Source organism: Adiantum capillus-veneris, chromosome 24 (assembly GCF_014529385.1).
Source record: "Adiantum capillus-veneris isolate H3 chromosome 24, ASM1452938v2, whole genome shotgun sequence".
Taxonomy (NCBI): Eukaryota; Viridiplantae; Streptophyta; class Polypodiopsida; order Polypodiales; family Pteridaceae; genus Adiantum; species Adiantum capillus-veneris.
This window is the reverse complement of record NC_140954.1, coordinates 40,116,571-40,139,642: the sequence shown is the minus strand read 5'-3', so window position 1 is coordinate 40,139,642 and position 23,072 is coordinate 40,116,571. Positions and strand designations below refer to the sequence as shown.

Genomic DNA, 23,072 nt, shown 5'->3' with positions numbered 1-23,072 from the left:
CCATCATTCTAAGGCTAACTTATCTATGTATTTGTACATTAGTAGTGCTGTAATCACCCGAATTTCTGCTTTGTGTGGAGTGCCATTAATGGCTGGGGCCCCTCGAATGGTCTTCCTCCTTCCCTCCCCTCTTGAATAACAAGTCTTGAGTTCAACACTTGTCGGATAGATCTTTGAGGTCTCTTGGGATTGTTCCTACAACGTGAAAACTTCTCTTCCCTTCTCTTCTTCTTCTTCTTCTTCTTCGTCTTGTGTGTGTGTGTGTGTGTGTGTGTGTGTGTGTGTGTGTGTATGTGTGTGTGACAGAGGCATACTGAGTGATCGAGCAACAGAGCTGGGGAGATCCAAGAGGCCCAGTATGAGGGGATGCTCCCATTGTCGGAGGAGGCTGTAGCAGAGTAGTAGATCTATCTGGCAAGACATGGGAGATGCCCTGTGCAGACTATCGCCATGGAGGACATTGACAGGATCATTCACCGATCGATGCAAGTTAACCTTGGATTCTTGTACACACATATTCATGATTTTGTCTCTGTTCTCTGAGATAGACACCCACCTTTTGTATATGTACCCCTCAGGCTCTTGATACCCACCTTACAACTCTAATAGTGTTTCTGTTTAGCTAGTTTCTTTTCTTTTATCCAGACCTTGTATCAAATTCACCATTGTCTCATAGGTCATTTTGGTCTTTAGGAGACATGGATATAAGATTTCATTTCATTTCATCTCCTTCATACACCGCATGTGGGAACTTCCCAGAGACAGATATGCCCGCCTTGCACTTGAGTCCTCTCGACAGTTAGCCATGCAGGGAGATACAACATGCTGGTATGGGGAGATGACATCATGGTTTCAGGCGCATGGGTTCAGCATAGACAGATTGCCTCCCTTCCAGTACTCACTGGATGCACCCTCTCTGACTCTTACACAGTCCGAGATCACCAGGCTCATCCGCTAGGACTTGACTCAACTAGACACCAGGAGGACATGGATACAGCCAGCACAGGAGCTGGGCTCGAAGATGGCTTTCTACAGAGAGCATCTCCTCCAGCTTACGGTTGATGGTTTTGTGACGAGGCTCAGATACATGGACACCCACTTGTCTCATGGGATACGATGTGCTATCGGCCAGATACGTACATCTTCACACCAGCTGCGGATCGAGACTGGGAGATACAGCGGAGTACCAGCAGAGGCCAGGACACGCCCCTTGTGTGACATCGAGCCTGAGACAGAGTTGCACTACACATGCCACTGCTCCGTCTACTACGAGATACGAGGCCGCTTCCATTGCTTTTTCAGAGAGGGCTTTGGACCATTCTCCAGAGTCATGCAATACGAGGATCAGAGATGCTTGGGTTTGTTTTTACTCGAGCTACGCAAACACAGAGAGAGCTTGATGAGAGGAGAGGCTAGCCAGTCCCAGAGACAGATCACAGATTTCTTTAGAGCTGCCACTCGACACCCGGAGGAGTTACTACCATAGCAGAGCTCGTCGTCTCACACCAGAGGCACATTGATCGACCGAGCGACTGAGCTGGGAAGATCCAGACGCCCACGACTGCGGAGGACTACACAGCATCGGCGGAGGCTGCATCAGAGGATTCGGATCACTTTGGCTCGACATGCACGACTCTCGGTCAGACTACTGACCATGGAGGAGATTGATGAGATCCGCCAACGACCGATGCTGGATCTCTTGTGATCTAGCTATCCTAGCTAGCTGCTTAGTTCACACCTAGTAGTTTAGGATTCCATAGTATTTTATTGTGACATTTGTCATTTCATTTTTGTCATCTTGTTACTCTGACTCTGACTTTGTATCAGATCCATCACATTGTAACTTTCTGGTCTCATAGGTCACTTTGGCCATCTTGAGGCCTTGGACGAATTCAGCACACACAGGGGGTTGACTGTGAACCTTGGCAAAACCAAGGTTATGATCTTTCACACATCTAGTGCAGTGAGGAGCGCTGCCACCTTCACAGCAGCAGGAGGACAGGTTGATGTAGTCACCTCCTATGTCTACCTTGGCATCACATTCACCAGCCTACCAGGACCCTTCACTATGAGGCAGGCTGTTGCTGACAGGCTCACCCGAGGATATGCAGCTCTGGCCATGCTAGAGCGGAGATGCCACCAGGCACACTTTCAGGAGCCCCGCACGAAGGGGTGGCTTTTCGACACCTTAGTCACCCCGGCCTTGATGTACTCGGCGGCAGTATGGGCACCAGGATTGACAGCTGACCAGTGGACACAGCTTGAGAGGCCACAGGTATGTATGATCTCACGCTTGCTCCGTAGCAAGAAGACAGTGCCACATGACATTATTAGAGCCGAGCTCGCCACACCACCTATGGTTGTAGAGGCACTATTCCAGACAGTCTGCTTCATCCAGAGGATGAGAGAGCTACCTCCTGACAGACTTACTCGTAGAGCATTTGAGGCAGCTATACAGCTATCAGAGAGTGGGCATGAGAGAGCATGGTACTCACAGGTCAGAGCATGGTTTGAGGGACACGGTCTTGACATGGAGAGCCTACCACCATTCCAGTATGACCCCCACTCACCATATGTTCACCTCTCTCGCAGTGAGAGGAACTTGGTATTGAGACGGATCTGTGGCAGCTATACACTAGGAGAGTCTGGGAGTCACCTGGCTTGGGGACGAGGATGTCAGATTACAGAGACCAGTTTCTCACCATATTGTCTGGGGGGTTCATACAGAGACCACGCTACATGGACACATATATGCCACATAGCTCACGGGTGGCGATTGGTCAGCTGAGAGTGGCTTCACACAGGTTAGAGATTGAGATCGGGAGACATACTGGTGTTCCCAGGGAGGAGCGAGTCTGCAGAGCCTGCACAGAGGAGGTGGAGAGTGAGGAGCACTTTGTATGTAGATGCAGAGCATACACTGAGATCAGAGGCAGGTATGAGGCCTTATTCAGAGGACAGCCCACTCTCCGAGAGATCATGGACTCTCGAGATCAGAGACAGCTCGGACGTTTCTTACTAGAGATACAGAGCCATCGGGACACACTACTACAGCCACACACAGCTACACAGACAGAGGGGAGACAATCGCAGCTCACAGACTTCTTTCAGAGGATTGCCGCCCCTCCCTCACCAGACACTTAGAGGGGAGTGACACTCCCACAGGCGGAGGTGAGCCGAGCTAGACGACGACCACGAGTCACAGGCTACAGGGGCGCGAGCTCCCACCACCGACAGATCGAGGAGATCCGAGCCCGGGAGCGCCGTGCCACTGAGGAGCGAGTGGCTCAGATGAGGGCCGACCCGACAGCTTTCATCCTGGTAGCCTTGGCACCAGACCCGCCCATGTACCACATCTTACATCCCCCCATTAGTACAGGATGGAGCTAGATAGCTTGATGCATTCTCATGATTGTACTACCTTGAGCATATAGACATGCATATACCCCTAGAGATAGAGCTCCATCCATCCCTCCTCAGATACTCCACTACCTACATTCAGTTCAGTTTTGTATCAGTATCAGTTTTTGTTTCATTTGTCTTTCCGATAGACGGATGACATACACACCATGTACATTTGATTTGTCTCATAGGCCGATTTCGGCCTGACATAGACGTTAAAAATCTTTCTTTCTTTCTTTCTTTCTCTCTCTCTCTCTCTCTCTCTCTCTCTCTCTCTCTCTCTTCTAAGGAGTAATATGCCCATCGATCCCAAATATGCTTGGAACTCTTCATTGCCTCCACATGCTCCAAGATTTGTCAGGTACAATTCAAGATGATAAAGGACCGCACTTGAGCATTGACACGCTCCAAAAGTGTCCCCTCTTCGGCTGAAGACGGCTTTTCAATCTTCTCGATCACATAGAACCCGAGATCATACGAATCAAATACCGCCATCGTCATCCTCTAGATATATAGTTGGTACCATTTAAATGACGATCAGCGAGAAAAGTTGGTAGGGTAGGTATCTTCATTGTCTTGTCACGCATCCGGTTGTATACCAATCCCATGTAGCACTTGTCGATGATCCCCCACCATCACCGAATGTGTCACCTTCCCTCATGTGTGCTTGTGTGAGGAGGATAGGATCAGGTACTTGGAAGAATCTGCTCCAAATCAGCCGGCACAACTCCAAATCAGTACCAAATCTGAGACTCAAATGAACATCCAACCAAGTGTCTCCAGCAGGCTGCTTCTAACCTCCAAATCTGCACCTACACGCGATCGAAATGCCTCTTGCAAGTCTGCAGCCAGTAGACAACCTCTTTGTACTTGCAAAACCATATGTTGGTTGAGCAAGAACAGCCTACTGTGGCCACTTCTAGTTGTGAAGCTGAGTACAAAGTAACTTTCACAGCTATACATTCTGACAATTCTAGTTAATATTTGTAGATCATATGTTACCCTCCATCATGTCAAGCTTCAGGTACTCCATTTGAGCACCCTTGTGACAAGAAACATGGAACAAGATGGAACATGAATGGGAAATGTTGGGATTGACCATTTCCTATCAATATTTAGAAACCATATGTTGGTTGAGCAAGAACAGCCTACTGTGGCCACTTCTAGTTGTGAAGCTGAGTACAAAGTGACTTTCACAGCTACAGTTCATATCCATTCTGACAAATCTAGTTAATATTTATAGATCTTATGTTACCCTCCATCATTACAAGCTTCAGATACTCCATTTGAGCACCCTTGTGACAAGAAACGTGGAACAAGATGGAACATGAATGGGAAATGCTGGGAATGACCATTTCCTGTCAATATTTAGGGACATCAGTGGGCCATTTTTTGTCATTTCTAATTTATTTCTCTCAAAATGACCATTTTTTGCCAATGTACTCCAGCCATAGTTGCACTGAAATATGTTTCAGGATTTCTTGAACCCTGAAATATGTCACCAAAACCTCAAATAAACCTAAAATGTGATGCTTATCTTCAGAAACTTTTGTAGAGAAGCATACTGAGACAAGGGTGTCCTCACGGGAACCAGTGAGAACGTGACACGTATACTCAACTGAACAGCTGCAGATGGCTTTCTCAGCAGAGTCTTCGCTCGACATATGAAGAGTTCTTTTTAGATGAAAATACATTCTATTTTTCATAGGTGATCAAACCTTTAATTCTACAGGTCTAAACACCATGCTTTAATAAAAAAGATCCTTAAAAAAACAAAAATGGGAGGCATACAGAAAATCAAAGTGGAGCTGAGACCATGTAGTAGTATTGTGGATTGAAATTAGGTTTACTGCTGGGAACTGCAAATCTGTGAAGTCTATCTTGTGATCATCATTGTTCCCCAACAATCAAGAGGGTCAATCCCCACAAACCTCCAGCTCGTGATTGCAGATATTGATTCTTATGACTCTTTGAATGTGAGGAACTTTAGGATTTGTGAAGTCTGATTAATCAAGTGTATGTCTTTATACTGGAGGGCAGTACTTTTTCTCTTTTGTTTTGTGGTTGTTTTCCTTAGATGTCAGATTTCTTATATCTTCTGCATTTTCTTTCTAAATTGTCACGACTTGGCTTTTTAAGCTGTTCGTGCTGGAGTTCCAGTAGATATAAAGGTGAAGGCCCTCAGTTCTCTGTCTCTACCATCAAATAGCATGGATGCAGTGGTAATTCCTCCACCATGTTGGACAGTTTATCGCAGTTAATTAAATAGATTTCAAGTATGCTATCTGAGCATAACTAAGACTCACTACTTCTGGGCTTTGTGTTTGTTGCCTGTCTGGCTTAATTGTTCCTCTTATTCAGGTCTTTTGGATAATGTGCAGTGGTTGTCTAATGTTGGTGGGCGACTGTGAAAAGAGAGACAAATTTGCACCATATTTTGATATCTACTTGAATGTCCTCAAGTTTGTTATAGTGCGGTTGCATTATGGCCACATTTTAGTGCTCTAAGTCAATGCAGAGGTATTTCAATTAACAATGACATGATATGACAGCATGCTGGATACACCCAGTACAGGGACGAGCTTATGTGCCTTGCATTTGCTGACAGGTTCTCTTGCTGTTTGAGTGCCGTATCGAAAGTATCCGTGCTTTTGCTTTTGGTTTACAATTCCTCTCTTTTGGTTTTGCACAATACTTTGCCTGGTGGGCCGTGAATTGTTATAAAAACTCAGTAGGTTATATTCCTAGCCACTCTCTTGTTATCTTAAAGCTGTGGAGTAAACTCATTGTTTTGCAATATTGCTCTCTCCTATTCTCATTGTGATCAGCTGTTTGCAAAGAGTTTTTGATAAATATATTTCATGGAGCACGAAAAGGGAAAAGGGGGAAAGAACTGGGGGGGGGGCGAGTAAAGGATGGATATTGTTTAAAGTTGGGCCTACCAATCTCTTACAACTTTTAAACCTCTGTGGTGGCTCCCTTTCTTTTATTGAATAATGCCTCTAGGAGCTTACTGCTTTTCAACTGTGTGTGATTGTTTTGAGGCTGTGTATGGATGCTGGAATGCAGGTAAGTGTCTACTGCTTGTGTAATCTAAAAAATGGGGACACCAAGACAGTCCTTCGGGAGGCCATACGGTTGCTAAAGCCTGGCAAGGTGTATTGAAACCCTGGCCAATAAATCACTGAAGTATTTCCTTTGTCATCTACTAATTAAAAGCCATCGTACGCAGCCATTCATTTTTGTGGAGAATGTTCAAGCGGAAGGAGAGTTTCTACGCTCATGTCAATTACTGTTTCACAGAGTGCTTCAGTTATTTGGTGTCCAGAGTGCACCTCCAAAAGAATTGTCTAAGGTGTTGGAGGTATGATCTTGACAAGCGTTTTGGTTATTTCTTTTGGCTATGCATTTGTTTTGTTATAAACTTGTGAATGACTTCACGGTTGATTTTTGAAAAAGGAGATTAACTCCTTCGAGTAAGCTTCTCTTATTTATTCATCCTTTTTCTTTTGCTAATGTCTTAAGTTCTTTTTGTTTCTTCTAACAAGTATATGCACGTCTTTTGCTTGTGTGTTTTGTGGAATTGAGCTAACCCTTATTATAGCCTGTTAAATTAATATCTTTCTGACATGGTGTAAGTGGACATCATACATGTGCTTGCATGTATGAAGGTAATTTCCCTCATATGCAGGGTATGCTACTGGAGGGAATTTACATTGAGGAACATTTAGGAGTTGACAACTATCTGTTTCATTTTTTCTCTCTTTCCTCTAAATAGAAGAGTTATTTCATAATAATACCTTGATGCATAGAACCCAAGCCAAATTACAAAAGAAAAAAGAGATCACAATGAAGCTTTATACTCAACAAAAGAGCAATACAACCATGGGCTTGTAGTGCAAAAGGATTATTGAATAATGTTCGTAGATTTATTGTTTTAAGGTCCAATTGTCCTCAATACCTCCCACAAGTGCTACCAGCAAAAAGATCATCACTTGCACATGAAGGCTGAAGATTGGAGTAAGACGAAGCAGAAAAATAAGGAGTGGGAGAGCATGACATCTATAAAGTTATAAACATGAACAAGTTTTTCGCCTCCATGATCAAAACATTCACACAGACTCGGCCTTTTTGGCTACCCCAAAGGGGTAAGGCCTTAGTGCCTTCCCTTTTTGCTAATGAAAAATGAGAGGTTAATTTTTTTAGAAGGACCATTTTGTGATTGGTTGGAGCCCATAGATTTTACTGTGAAAGATTTTACTCTGAAAAGATCAAGATCTGACGATCTAAATCATGATAATACACCCCATTTTTGCAAATGATGTTTTCTTAACACTAAAAAATAATTATTAAATAAAATCTCTCTCTCTCTCTCTCTCTCTCTCTCTCTCTCTCTCTCTCTCTCTCTCTCTTCACGCCTTTCACCTTTCACACCTATCAGCTTAGTTTAGGATTCCGCAGTATTTATATTTTGTTATCCTAGTTTAATTTATTTTTTTGTCAATCTGACTTTGTATTAGAGACACCGCATTGTAACTTTCTGGTCTCATAGGTCACTTTGGCCTTTTGAAGACGTTAATATAACATTTCATTTCATTTCATTTCATTTCATTTCTCTCTCTCTCCCCTCCCCCAGTGATTACTTCACCTGATGTGTGGGGCCAATATGCGACATCATTATATACGGTTACTGGACAGGAACCCCTTCCAGACCCTACCAAGCCTTGCCCAGCTACGAGCACTTTCTTTACATCTGAGATGGTACAAAGGGCCATTGACAGGATGAGGACCGGGAAGGCATATGATCATGATGGTCTAGTAGCGGAGCACTTAATACATGCCAGGGATATGCTGATGGAGGTTCCCGCAGTGTTGTTCAATCGTGCCATGTGTGAGGGATTACCTGAGACTTGGAGGGTGTCTAATATTGTGCCCATCTTCAAGGTTGGTGACCCACTGAGCCTGGGAACTACCGCGCTATTATGGTTGGACACACATTGGCACGGTTGTATGCATCTATTCTGGAGCAACACTTGAGTAATTGGGCAGAGGGCGAGGGTGTACGAGCAAAGGGTCAGGCCGGCTTCAGGAGGGGTTTCTCCACTCTTGATCATATTCTGACACTCAGGGCCATCATTGAGGAGGGCAGAGCACATGGGAGACGGATCTATTGTAGCTTTGTGGATTTTCGCAAAGCATTTGACACGGTACCAAGAGCTCGATTGATGCGCAGACTATAGGAGATGGGGGTGCCCATAGAGGTGATTTAGGGGATTATGGCTTTGTACAGATCAGTGATGGGACATGTACGCACTCCGGAAGGGGTATCTGATTTAGTTCACTCTACTATTGGAGTGAAACAGGGCTGCCCATTGTCTCCTACACTATTTGGTATGTATGTTGATGAGGTGTCTGAGTACATTGACAGAGAGGGTGACAGGGGTGCCCAGCTGGCAAGGACGTGGATCCCATTGTTGCTATATGCTGATGATATTGTGCTGATATCTGACTCACCAGAAGGTATGCAACGACATTTGGATGCACTACGCAGTTTTGTAGAGGATAGTGGATTGTGTGCAAACTTAGGTAAAACCAAGGTTATGGTGTTTAACACCACACCGCAATGGGTCAGGAGATCAGTACCTACTTTCAAATATGGTCAGGAGATTGTGGAGTATACAGATGCATACACTTACCTGGGGGTAGTCTTTACTAGGCCGAGATTTTCTTTGAGAAGAGCAGCAGAGACTAGACTAACTAGAGCTGGTGCGGCTCTGAGAGGAATGGAGAGGATGTGTTCGCAGGCTCAGTTCCAGGAACCTAAGACAAAGTTATGGCTCTTTGATACTTTGGTTGCCTCTACTATGTTATATGGGGTGCAGGTTTGGGGACCTTCTATAGGCAAGGATGGTTGGAGGCGTATGGAGAAGCCCCTGGTATCTATGATCTCTCGGCTGATTAGAGCCAAGGCTTCCGTACGGCATGATATCATTCGAGCGGAATTGGCTGCCCCCCCTATGGAGATTGAGGCGCTTACCAGATCAGTCTCCTTTGTACACAGTCTGTGGGATACTACCAGAGACAGATATGCCAGGGTGGCTCTAGAGTCCTCCAGACAATTAGCTCTTAATGGGGATACATCATGCTGGTATGCACAAATGGCATCATGGTTTCAGACACATGGTTTCACCATGGACAGGTTGCGTCCTTTTCAATACTCTCTACAGGCACCCTTGAGGTCTCTGACGCGGGTAGAGATTAATAGACTCATTCGTCAGGATCTGATCCACCTCGACATGAGGAGGACATGGATAGAGCCGATACAGGAGTTGGGCACAAAGATGGCTTTCTTAGAGAGCATCTTCTCCACCTCACAAGGGATGGGTTTGTGATTCGACCTAGCTATATGGACACGCATCTTTCTCATGGTTTGCGGTGTGCCATTGGCTAGATACGCACGTCCTCACATCAGCTCGAGATTGAGACTGGCAGATTCAGAGGGACACCAGCAGATAGCAGGATATGCCGCTTATGCCATCTAGAGCTAGAGACAGAGGTACATTACTTATGTCATTGCACAGTGTACTATGAGATATGAGGCCGTTTTCATTGTCTATTCAGAGAAGGTTTTTGGCCTCTAGCTAGGGTCATGAGTTATAAGGATCAGAGATGTCTTGGGCTATATCTACTTGAGTTACACAGGCATAGAGAAACTTTACTGAGGAGAGCTGAAGAGAGAGACAGATCACAGATTTCTTTACACTACATATTGTACACCCAGAAGAACAGACAGAGGAGCAGCCAACAGCGGAGAGGTCTGCCCGCACTACTGGCATTCTCATAGACCGAGCATTGGAGCTAGGGAGATCTAGACGACCCCGATGGAGAAGAGGAGCTACACAGTTTCGAAGGAGGCTACAGCGAAGGATTTGAGCCATACTTTTTCGTCGTCCAGGGTGCAGATGAAGATGGATCTCTATGAAGATGGATCTCTACTTCCCTCCCATATTGTCTACACATTGTACTGCTTAGTTCACACATTTCACGCTTTGACCTTTCACACCTATCAGCTTAGTTTTGGATTCCGCAGTATTTATATTTGGTTATCCTAGTTTAATTTATTTTGTTAATCTGACTTTGTATCAGATACACCGCATTGTAACTTTTTGGTCTCATAGGTCACTTTGGCCTTTTGAAGACGTTAATATAACATTTCATTTCATTTCATTTCTCACTTTTTATCTTTTGTACCCAGACATTGTACTGGATTCCACCGTGTTGTAACTCTGTGGTCTCATAGGTCATTTTGGCCTTCTGAAGACGTTAATATAGCATTTCATTTCATTTCATCCCCCCCCCCCCCCCCCCCTTCTCCTCCTCTCTCCATTTGGTTTTTTTTGGGATTGTGCAATTGTCTAGACTCTAAAGGGTCTCTCTCTCTCTCTCTCTCTCTCTCTCTCTCTCTCTGCGACCAATGTTTGATCTCTTATGACTTGTGATTTAGCTATCCTAGCTAGCTGCTTAGTTCACACCTACCAGCTTAGGATTTCATTTCATTTCGTGATATGATTACAAGTCATGCAATGGAGTCAATATTGGGCGAATAGGAAGCTTGGGGACTGCCCAACGCTCCCTAGCGCTTGGTGTTGACCTTGATGTAACCGACAATGGGGACCCTTTTGGTAATGTGATTACAAGCCATGCAATGGAGTCAATACTGAGTGAATAGGAAGCTTGGGGATTGCCCAACGCTCCCTATCGCTTGGTGGTTACTTGGTAGAGTCACTACATGCGATAGTGGAGTTTTGTCATATTTGTCATTTTTGTTACTCTGACTTTGTATCAGATCCACCACATTGTAACTTTCTGGTCTCATAGGTCACTTTGGCCTTTTGAAGATGTTAATATAACATTTCATTTTATTTCATCTCTCTCTCTCTCTCTCTCTCTCTCTCTCTCTCTCTCTCTCTCTTTGACTCAGTCAAGGTGGCACACCCTCTCTCTCGTGAAGCAGTGGAGACGCTCTTGCTTCTCATCTGTGTTGTGCTTGAGACGGCCTAGCTTCTTTGGGGCATAAGAAGATTTCGGAGCTCTAAAGGCACGCATTGATAAGGAAAGAGAAATCGGAGACGCTTAAGGCGTGGATGGTGGAGAAGGGTGTTAAGCCTGAGAAAGAGAATTAAGCAATGAATCGCCAAGGTGCAACAAAGAAAAAGGGGTTCGCGAGCGAGAGCAGGAGAGCAATGGTGAAGGTGGCGCTTGTTGCTAAGCTCACGTTCTTTGCACACCCTCTTGCCGAAAAACGACGCAATCGTTTGAGCTTTCCAGAGGATGATTCTTTCAGCTCCTTCAACCGGAGTGGACGGAGTAGCATGGCGGAGCGCACGAGCCCATAGAGACGAGAAAGAGGGAGAGGAGCATGAAGCGAATAGTTTTAAAGTACACCAGTTGGTAAGGGTAAAACAAGCGGTTCTTCTCTCTTACTTTACCAAACTATCTCTTTCTCTGTGTGTGTGTGTGTGTGTGTGTGTGTGTGTTTGTTGCACAGCTCAAGGCCATGCTATGGCGCCCTTCTCACCCTACTGCACAATCTGGTTGCCTTTACCTCTTTGTTACTTCAGTCGGCTTGATGTCTTACTATGCCCAAATTCCAATATGTCTGCATCTTGGATAACATTGTTGGTTTCCCATGAGGTAGTAGAGTTGGCCTGGTCCTCCCTGGAGCCTGTAGCAAATTTTTTACTTGATTTTGAGAAGGTTTACGATAGGGTTTAATGGGATGGGCTTTCCCGTAGCTTGGGTCTCAAGAGTGGCTGCTTTATACGAGTGCTATTGGTGCCGTCACGATTGGGGGAGGTGGGCCGCCACTTCACGCTTTCACATTCTATGCTCAAGGGACGGAGATACAGAGCAGAGCTTTGCTTTCCAAGCTCATGGTTAGAGGTCTATTTCTTGGCTATGAGCCTTGGAACCTTCTTCTCTCGCTTCTCTCGCATGCGCTTGAGACGGTGGTTTGACGTTTTGGTGTTCGTGATGCTTGGAGGCAGGATTTCTGTTTTTTCTTCAATGATGCTCCTTTGACTCTCTCTTGGCTTTCACCTTTATTTGTGTTCGATGGTTTAGATATGGGTTTCCACGAGGAGAGCATTGGTTCGTAGGGATTGTGTGGAGGAGGTGGAGAGGTAGCCCCTTATTTGGAATGCATTTGTTATGGATTTAGATGGCAGACAATTAGGGGAGAGGAAGCACATTGATTGGGGCACGTGGGACTGAGGCCTTGCTAGATCCATGCTTTTGTGAACGGAGTTGCGGCTTCTAGATGTTGATTTCATGGCGGCTCAGTTTGACATAGGTCCTAGGGTTAGACAATGATAGAGGAGGCCATTCTAGAGGGCTGGGATTGGGTGATTTCAGGTGTCACGGACTTGTCAGCTAATGTTGGTTGGTGGGTGCTATCTTTGATGTGCAAGGCTGGCCGGTTTTGGTGACTTATGATCGGATGCTTTTCTGAGTTGTAGAGATACAAGATGCACATCTGCACCTTCTAGTCAAATTTTTGGGACAATCAGCGTAGAAACATTATGAGCTCTCTCTCTCTCTCTCTCTCTCTCTCTCTCTCTCTCTCTCTCTCTCTCTCTCTCTCATGCAGCGCTAGATGACCAAATTTCCTCACAAGGCTATAAGAAAGGGTAGCGCTACCAGTTTTGCACACTCTGCAGCAGTTTCCACACACACAAAGCCTCCTCTCTCAGTTCTCAGTTCAACCACTTTCTCTCTCCTCAACGATTTCTTTGCTTAGGCATCTGTAGAGGGCGCATAGAGGCCATAAATTGTGCGGCGAAGGTGTAGGATAACCCATACGTCCCTACAGGGGATATACGCTCTCAGACAAACACAGTATTGGCTGCCCACACAGATTTCAGCACTCCGACAAAGTCCAAAAGCAGTTTTCAGCCAAGAAGTACTTGTGTAGGTACCCCCTACGCGAGCAGATAACAATAGAAGCTTCTCTCGCACATGTAATTCTCGTGTGGCTACTTGTACGATGAATTTCAGCCAATAGGCTTATGAATCTGTGCATTTTTAATGCATCAGAAAAGTTTTTGGGACAAGAATAATGAATACTGTTTCGGGTTTTTGTGCTTGTAAGTTTAGAAAGTAATACAAATCTCCTTCAAGGGAGGGGACCAATCCATCTTCTCATCCCTAGTGCTGTGTCGTTTTTCTGCATTGTTTTCTCAATTTTATGTCGTGAAGAATCCTACGTGAAATAGTAAATCAACTTTAAAGTATTAAGTGCACACTTTCATTTTTGTGACAGTGGTATCATAGCAAGGTTCTCTTGTTTCCTTTCCTAAGAAGAGACAATTCTTGGCAGAAAAATAGCAGTCATGGCAAGACAAGTAGAAGAGCTCGAGCGGCTGAGGCAACAGAATGCGGAATTGCAAGCTGCTCTTGCTCAGCCAGAGTACAGAAAGTGCTTAAGACCCTTGAAAAAGGGAAAGCAAAGATGGTGGAAGAGCTACCCCAGAATCCCCGAGTGCCAAGTGAGGGAATACCTTAGACTGGCGCTCCAACACAGCCTTAGAGGGATCCTATAGTGGGAACCTCTCGACAACATGAAAAAGATTCAATCCCTTAGCCGAATTACTCATCGAATTACTCTTTTATGAAGAACGTGGATAATATCGTTCTTGATGACCCAGCTGCATCCAAATGAGGCTGTAGAACAACCACCATTGCAAGCAGTAAAGCAAGATGAGGATTAAAGGAAGAGTCGACACAGAATTCCGGTGCACAAAGATTCCAAAGACATCTCCAAGAGCGGTCCCAACACCACAAGAAGAAGAAGACGCTCAAAGCTGGAGATAAAGATGTCAAATTCGAATGCTATAATGGAAGGAGGGTTGTTACCAAGGCTCTCGCTTTCATTCGACAATTCGAGTGGCCTTTGTAGAAGATAACTTCTCAGAAGGCTCGAAACTACGCCATGTTAGCATGTATCTGAAAGATACACCTAGCATCTGGCGGCATAGTACAATTCTGGAAAAACGTAAACCCAAAGACTGGGAGGAGTTGAATTCTATGCTTTGTTCCATAGAATCCTTTGGTACCTTAAGGTACACCCGCATTCCCTCTTGGAGATTACAAGTCTGTCAATGCTGGTTAGCATTAAGCCCAATGTTGGGCGGTTTGTTTGCTTTCCTTAGCGAGCATGAGCATTTCTTGCATGTCGTGCAAGAAATCGGCCACGGATTGCATCTTTACGCCTTTGAACCTAGTGGCAATTGGTGGTTTTTGCTCATAACCATACAAAAGCATGAACAGGCTATAATCAGTAGCTGAGTGCTTAGTATTGGTCTGAGAAAATTCGATCTGTAGGAGATAATATTCCCAATCAGATGGATGGCGAGACATATGCACATAGCATATCCTCCATGGTTTGGTTGGTGCGTTCGGTCTGTCCATTGGTTTCAGGATGATCAGAGGATGACATGCACAAACGAGTCTCTAAAATCTGGAAGACCATTTGCGAAAAATCCCATAAAATTTGGGATCCTGGTGATTGATAATTTACTCGGGCAATCCATAAAGTTTATATAGGTTCTCCACCAAGAGTTGAGCTATTTCGTAATTTTTACGGTGGCGCGAGTTGTTATGAAGCGTACCATCTTCGTGAGTCGATCGACGAATGGTGTCATGACCATGATTGGTCCACGGCAGTCCCACAACAAAGTCCATATGAATGCTAGTCCATTTTTTGCCGCATTTGTAGAGGATGTAAGAGCCTAGCACGCTTTTGACGCTCAACTTTATTCAACTGACAGTGCGTGCATTCCCACACATATTTGTCAACGAAGGCTTTCATATGCGGCCAATAGAAATGCCGGTCTACGAAGGCCAAAGTACGCTGTATGCCAGTGTGTCTTGCTCTTGAAGCATTGTGACACTCAAACAAAATCTTCTTGCGGATATCGTCAACAACAAGCACACACACTCAAACTTGCTTGAAAAGTAATCCACCACAAATGGAATACTTTTCCGCTATCTTTCTCTCCATAGCCAACGGACGGGCGTCCGGACCGCTATTGCTTTTCAAACTACGTATCCCTCTTGGACTCGTCGCCAAATCTCACCAAAGTGAGGATCTGTTTGGCAACGGCCTTTGAGAGAAAGATAAAAGTTGGTCGAGATGTCAATGAACGAAAGAACATTTATCCTCGCGATCCTACTAAGGGCATCAGCCTCCCCATTGGCAGTGCCCTTCCGGTAGCGTATCTCAAAGTTGAACTTTCACATGAGCTCGGCCCATCTTGCCTTGTGATCTTGAGGGGCAGGCTAAGCACAGAGAGATTTCAATGAATGGTGGTTAGTCCATACCACGAAGAGGGCACCATAGAGGTAACGATGCCAAATTTTCGAATCGTGGGAAACTGCCACCATATCCTTGTCTGGGGGTTTTCGTGTCCGTGAGCTTGTGACTTGATGATAGATTAATAAACAAAGAAATACCACTAGGGGGCCTATTTGGCTGCCAACACCCTCCGAAGGGAAATTTGCAAGTGATCTAGTATGAAGTATTTTTGTTTGTTTCTAGTTATCAAAGTCTCTTCCAGTGGTCTTCTCGCTGGCTCGTAGAGCTGGCCAACTACATGGGATGAGTTCCAGTGTGCACTTTGCATGACATTGGTTTCTACAAATGTCGACTTCCATGTGCGCTCCTCTCTTTGTTGCCTGAGTCAAACTTGCTCCTTGACCACATCTCCCAGTTTCAGAAGTTGACTATGGAGATTATTCCTTAAGCTCTACCGACTTGTTACATTCTTTTGTCGACAGGCTTGAACCCATGATGCGAGATGATGTACATAATACAATCTGACGACCCTACATGCTGCAATTTACAATGTTGAATGTTTGGTGATTTTGGACGCTAAAGCATCAGTTTTATGGTGATTGCTTTTGTATTGGTGATACTTGAAGTTTGTAGCATATCGTCAAGATATCTCCTTTGAAATGCAACATTCTCAGCCTAGGCTACAATTAGCAGTACCCTCTTTAGCTTCAAGGTCCTACACACAAGATTGACAATCTAGTGGTGGTCAAAGCAGATCTTTCTCAAATGTCCCACTTGATCATGGTTAAGGACGTGACTTTTCTCAAGATTGACGTTTCAATACTCAATAAGCCTCTTCTTCAAATATTGCTGAAACTTAAAAGGAAGATGGACTTAACCATTTGTGTAGGTGATCATCATTGGTATGAGTGCCTGAAGCGGCCAAAGTTGTCTAATTTGCAAAGGAATTCTAATCCGAAGCACTTTCACCTTCCAAAAACCCTGTTCCTCGATCTTGCCAAGGATGGACCCGAGCTGACTTTACGATGACTTAAAATAGTATAGAGATAATAATCAAAGCTGCAGCTTTAAACCAACCTGGTGCAGTCGATCATGCAGTTGATCTGATTTCAGATGCAGATGCATACGCTATTATTCCCTACCTTCTTCCATTGTGATGGACGAAGATGGCGAGGCGCCACAAGTTGTTCTAGTGATGTTTCCTTTAAGGACAAAGATGTGGTTGCATATTGTGAATAGAATATGATGATGCTTTCTTTGATGTACTATATATATGTGTGTTACATAGATATGTATTCACTATCACATCAAGACTGGTATCCTTCATCGGAGCTTTCTTCTCAAATAATTCGAACAGATGAAGTGTTCTTTTCCGAAAATACTTTGCAACAACAATATTTTGAGCTTGGAACCTCATGGTTTCTTTAGCCGAGCAATCTTTTAACATAGTCAACCTCATGCAATAATGCAATGACATGGGATTTAGCAACGACAGCTAAATGTTTTGATTAGAAACAGAAGTTCAAGACAAAGAAGCTCAAGAATTTTGAAGTCCTAGATAGCTTGAAGGCTGAAGTCTCCCTAAGATTTAATTCTTTTCCAGAATATTGTTAATGGGCATCCATCTGGCAGGCCACTGTGTGTTTCCAGAGAGGGCCATGGAGCTGTAGGTTCCTAGGGGTGGCCATAGGATGGGATGACATGGTGGTAAGTGGAAGCATATATGTACAGTTTGCACAGTCATGCTTGGGTGTATCCCTAACTGCGGCCTCCGGGCCTATGAGATGGCCATACGAGGCGTGATTAGAGGATCCCTGTTTAGTGAATGCAATTTTTGCTATGTTAAATCTGTTCTTGGTATTGTAATATTGGATGCCACGTACGTAACGCTTGCTAGCAGTCCTTTCACTATTTAGTATCAGCCCAACTCATACTGTGTATAGTTTTGGTTCTTGAACTGTTGTTATAGATTCTGGAAGAATCATGGAACAGCTAGAAGTGCCAATGTGTGGCCATTAGAGGACATGGATTCACTATGAGGATCCTAGATGTGAAGCAGAGCTTGTGTACTTGACAATCTGGAACAGCCAATAACATTCGACGAATGCTTTGTGAAGATGTGGGAATAGCAAGAAGATGGACAGTCTGAAGTTGAGGACTTTATGAGGTTCTACAGTCTGAGAAAAGTTTTAGCATACAAAGGAAAGGTAACAATGTTAGGTTATTTACTGGTGCCTGGTTAAGTTCAGGAATCACTCGAACGAAGTGACAAGCACATTTCACTTTAGCTGAGCACGATTAAGTGCTGGTGCTAACTAAATGTATTTATAAGGTGGAAGGAATCAATGGCTTTTACACGGGAGAGGTGCACGATGACTTGGAGCCTAGCTCTGGATCTGAGAGTGTTCTCCAAGCATACGAGAAGAGTGTGTGGTTCAATCCGTAGTGGATTCCATAGTGATAGCCCGGTGGTAGATGCGAGATGCACTAGGGATTAGCTATCTTTTGTCATGTCAGTGCAGTTGGCATAGTGGATGGCGTGGTGAACAGTGACATTTGGTAGCCAGAGAGTGGTGCTGCTGATTCATCACAGCTGATGTGGCAGGCCATTCATTGACAGAGCAGCTGGTGGCTGATTGGATGTTCTGATGTGGGAGCCTTAGTGATATGGCTTCTTTGCCACGTGGCAGTAGCAAGGTGAAGGGATAGTCTGTTGCTTGGATTTGTGGCTTCTAGGCACAGCTAAGTTGATGTAGCTGATGTGGAGACTTGGCATCACATACATGACATGGCAGCTATCTGACAAGGCAGGGCATAAGCGGCCCAAAAGTACAGCAAGCCTCTGACGACTGAAAACCAAGGCACAATGCAAAAGACTAAAATGGGTGATGACTGGGTAGTTCCCTCTCTTTTGAGATGGGGACGACGTATTGGATTTTGCTGGCTCCTTCCCCCATGAAGGAGATGTGTGATGCCGTGCTTGGTATCGATGGTGCCTCTTGCCCTGGAGAGAATGGTTTGACTCATCAGTTGTTCTTGTAGCATGGGGATATGATTTGCCATGCAATTCTACGGGGTATGCAACATGCGTTCAGACTTCTGTGACCTTCTATGGGTATATGTAAACATACTTTCGATACAAACTCCCACTATGTCTTCCGGGTTGATTTCTCTTATGCCAAAGTCAGAGGATTCCTCATACTTGTTCAGTGTAGGGAGATTACTCTCACGTCCTCCGTGTATAAGATATTGGCTCAGGTGATCAGTGCACGTTTGCGGCCTTTCTTGCCACATCTCATTCATGCACCTCAGATTGGTTTTGTTCAGGATATATGCATCTTGGAGGACAACATAAATTCCTCTAGAGGTCTGATGCATTTGACGATTCTCCTTTGTCAAAATTTTTCTGGACTTGTGAGTACAAACTCAAAGCTTTTTTATTTTTTCATATTAGATTCTTTAGTCTGTTCAGTACTAAAATATTGGACCATGGTGCTCAAATGTAATAATTATGCTTGGAGGGACATCAAAACCTATGGCCTTAAAGAGACGTAGTCTTGGTTACTAATACAAACAAAGGTTTATAAGAAAACCTACTACCTAGTGCCTATTATTAAACATGGACTGCATCGGACAAATTATTTTATGTTCTCTTTTGAGGAATGCGAGTCAATGGCAGAGTCCAACGAAACGAAGGGTGATGTACTTGAGTGTAATTCCCTAGAATGGACGTCACATCTATAAGCTATAACTGATTGAAGGTATAAACATGGCATGAGAGAGCTAGTGCTTGCATGCATGTAGGTTTGAAAGTGCAGTTCAATTTGAAAACACAATTTCTCCCCTTTTTTTGGACTTTAGGAGGCGCAAGGAATTGAGAAGCTTAGTTACGAAACCGTGTTCGGCTATCAAGATCCCCATATTGTTGGGTTGGCAGTGAAGCAAATGGAAGCCATGGAAGGCCGAAGCAAGAAAAGGGCAAACAAGAAAGCAGTTTCCAGTTGATGTATGCAGAAGCTTTGTTCTAAAGTTGTAGTAAACAGAAACTTTCCTTGAAATTATCAGCATTTTATGCAGTCTGATGGTTGAAATGGCCTATATCATTGTGGATTGTTAATAAGTGAGTATTGCCACAATGTTAGTGATTTCCAACTCTTAGGGCCCTGTCACACGTGGGCGCCCAGACATGCCTGAACAAGCAAATTTGGGTGCCTTTGTTTCACACGCAGGAGGTGGACTGGAGAAATTTAAGTTATCTCACATCTATAGCAATGAATGAGTCTAGCACAGCTGTAAAATGATCTCGTTGCCTCCGTGGCATCCAGAGTTTAAGGCCTGCGGGGATTGTCGGCTGTCTTTTGGTTATGGGCGATGGGCTTACCACGGGCAACAAGAGTCTCTCGCAGACACAGCTTCCAGCCAGTAGTTTTGCACCACCATCACACATGTTTGGGTGGACGTGTGTGATACGGGGAATTTTGCTTTCAGGGTAGGTGCAAGGGGTGGTTGGTAAAGGAAGCTACATGTGTCCCAGCGACCTTAGGTTATATTCAGCAACATATCCAAGGTGGTGTTTGTTTTCTTCTCACTTTATGGCGATGATTTTACCGTCATTCAAGTGGCTATAAATACAATTTCCATCTTTAGCAAGCTTACAAGTGCTTGCATTTGCAAATGGTGTCGCAACGGGCTTTGCCTTGTTTCATTGTGCATGGGCTTTGTGCAAATGAAATATTTGCTTCAAGTCTACATTTAAACAACCTATTGGTCTCAATATCTTGAATGAGAGAGCAAATGCAAACTCTAGTAAATTAAACATTATGAATGCTATATATAGGCATTGCAAGTTGCTTTAACCTTTACACCTACTTAATACTTTTGTGCCTGATATTGGTAATATGTACAAGTATGATATAGATTTTAATCTCAATCGGGGAGCTCTTGAAGGGGACTACTCAATGCCACATACAATATTAACTTTTAGCAAAGCTAAGAGAAGATTCTGCACATCTTCCCTTTAATGCTATACTAGGAGCATTTTACCCATTAATTTTTTCACACCAACTAGGGGTACACTAAGTAACAAACAAGGATGCTTTAATTTTCTGCTCCTCTCTTTTTCATGTATATTTATATGCAAATCTCTCTCTCTCTCTCTCTCTCTCTCTCTCTCTCTCTCTCTCTCTCTCTCTCTCTCTCTCTCTCTCTCTCTCTCATTCTCATTTCAAGCAAGATTGATTTGATGTGAATTGTGCTGCCTTTGTTGTTGGGTCCCCTATCTGTTTGAAGCTAAAGTAACACCTAGCTTTTATGGCCTTCAAGCTTGGGCCTTACATAAAAGATGCATTAAATGATGATCTTAGCTTCTCCATCATGTATTTTCACCTTAAACTTTGTGTGCATTGAAAAAAGAGCATAGCTTGTATAGTGGTTGAGAATGCAATGCAAAGAAGGGTAGTTAAAGGTACTGTATGAAGTGGAGATGGGGTTGCCATGGTTTTGTGCAAGGGGATTTAGTTCGGTAGGAGGTAGGTGAGAAGAATGGACATATCCAAGTTGGTTGCACAATCTTGGCTTCTTTTATGTTTTAGATGACACCTTACTATTGTTCAAATGATATGCATAGGATTTCATTGTTAAGCAAGGTTGCAAATGGAAGCATTTTGTTTGCAAATGGCCTTTTAAATGGTGTTGCCTTTTAATATTGCACAATAGCTTTGAGGATGATCTTTCAACCTTCATGTTTGCGCAAGCGTGATGTTGCCTTCAAGTCCACAGCTAAACCTAATTCTCATATTATAGAGGAGAAGTTGAATACAAGTTAAACGATAGTGAAAATGATGCCTCATGGTTGATCAAGCAAAAAGTTACCCTCAAGTTTACATACAAACATAATACAAGCCTAAAGTTTGTCATAGAAATGCAAATAGAGGAACACAGCTTCATCATACTCCTATTTTGCTATGGCTTATCGAATTACGGAAAAGGAAGAGTGGGATGTACGGTTGGTTTAGCAAATACATTAACCAAATATTTTTTGTTCTTTGATTTGAGAGCTCATTAGTGGGGTTTACTTAGGGTAGATTGGGAAGACGAGAAGTATAGGACGAGATATTCTAATGAAAGGAGGAGAGGAGATTTCCAAGAAAGTGGGAAAAGAGGTTTTTGAATTTTACTTACAGGCGTCAAGAAGAAGGTTTTTCATTTCAAAACCTTTGGCCTTAAAGAGGTGTAGTCTTGGTTACAATTACAAACAAAGCTTCATTAATAAAATCTAGTGCTTGTTAAATGCAGAGTGTATTAGATAACTTACTTTGTGTTCTCTTTGATGAATGCAAGTGAGTCAATGGCATGGAGTCGAACAAGATGAAGGGCGATGCACTTCAATCAATGCAATTTCCTAGAATGAATGGTACCTTTTTAAGGTGTAATTGGTTTTTGCCTATTTTGAAGACCATTTTGCATGAGGAGCCAACTTTCTCTATTGAGTGCACATGTAATAAGGCATTTATGTCGCCAATGTTCCTTGGAAGTGGAGTCCTATACGTGGGTGTTGCAAATTGCTTTAACCTTTACAACTACATATACTTTTTGTACACAATATTGTAAGCCTCCTTATAATGTACAAGAATGACACAAGTTTTAATTTCAATCGGAGATATCTTGAAGGGAGCTATTCAATGCCACAAATACTAATATCTTTTGAAGATTTACCACATGCTCTTTTAATGAGCATTTTACCCATAGGTTTCTTCACACCCAAGAATGTTGCACTTTTTGTAGTGAGCAAAGATATTTTAATTTCTTGTCTCTTATCCATGCATGCTCTCTCTCTAGTGCGTGCATGCGAGAGAAGTGTGAGCGATTGCTTGCCATGGTGCTATGCTAGGGGATTTAGTTAGACAGGAGCTATGTGGGAATAATTAACACATCCAGATTGATTTCTCAATCTTTGCTTTTTTTAAATCTTTTAGATGAAAATTTTTCCATCGTTCAAATGCTATGCATAGGAATTAAATGTTAAACAAGGTTGCAAATGTAAGCAATCCTTAATTTCTTTATAGGTGGCCTTTGAAATGGCCTTGTCTTTGATTATTGCACAATAGTTTTTGAGTGTGATATTTCAAACTTTATGTTTGCCTAAACAAAATATTTGGCCTCATGTCCACATTTAGAACCTAATGATCTCAATATAATAGAGGAAAAATCCAAGACAAGCTCCACCAAAGTTTAGAACAAGGATTATCTTACATCTAGGAAGTGCAAAATGACTTCTATACCTACCAATTACTTTTGTGTAGGCTATAAAAAGCTT

The 23,072-nt window shown here is 43.5% G+C and overlaps 1 protein-coding gene across 3 annotated transcripts in view; it reads left to right on the top strand.

Moving 5' to 3' along the window:
- LOC147426249 (uncharacterized) overlaps positions 1 to 22,501 on the top strand; it is a 36,270-nt gene extending 13,769 nt beyond the window's left edge. For 2 of the 3 annotated variants that reach the window (XM_086498051.1, XM_086498050.1), the window contains exons 4-7: positions 5,542 to 5,624; positions 6,472 to 6,558; positions 6,635 to 6,766; positions 19,619 to 20,968. In XM_086498051.1, coding sequence (XP_086354177.1) covers positions 5,542 to 5,624; positions 6,472 to 6,558; positions 6,635 to 6,766; positions 19,619 to 19,762 — 446 coding nt within the window. In that variant the 3' untranslated portion in view covers positions 19,763 to 20,968. Of the gene's footprint in view, positions 1 to 5,541; positions 5,625 to 6,471; positions 6,559 to 6,634; positions 6,767 to 19,618; positions 20,969 to 22,096 lie in introns of those variants that run through there. The other variant, XM_086498052.1, reaches the window with a different exon arrangement.
- Positions 22,502 to 23,072: the final 571 nt, after the last annotated feature.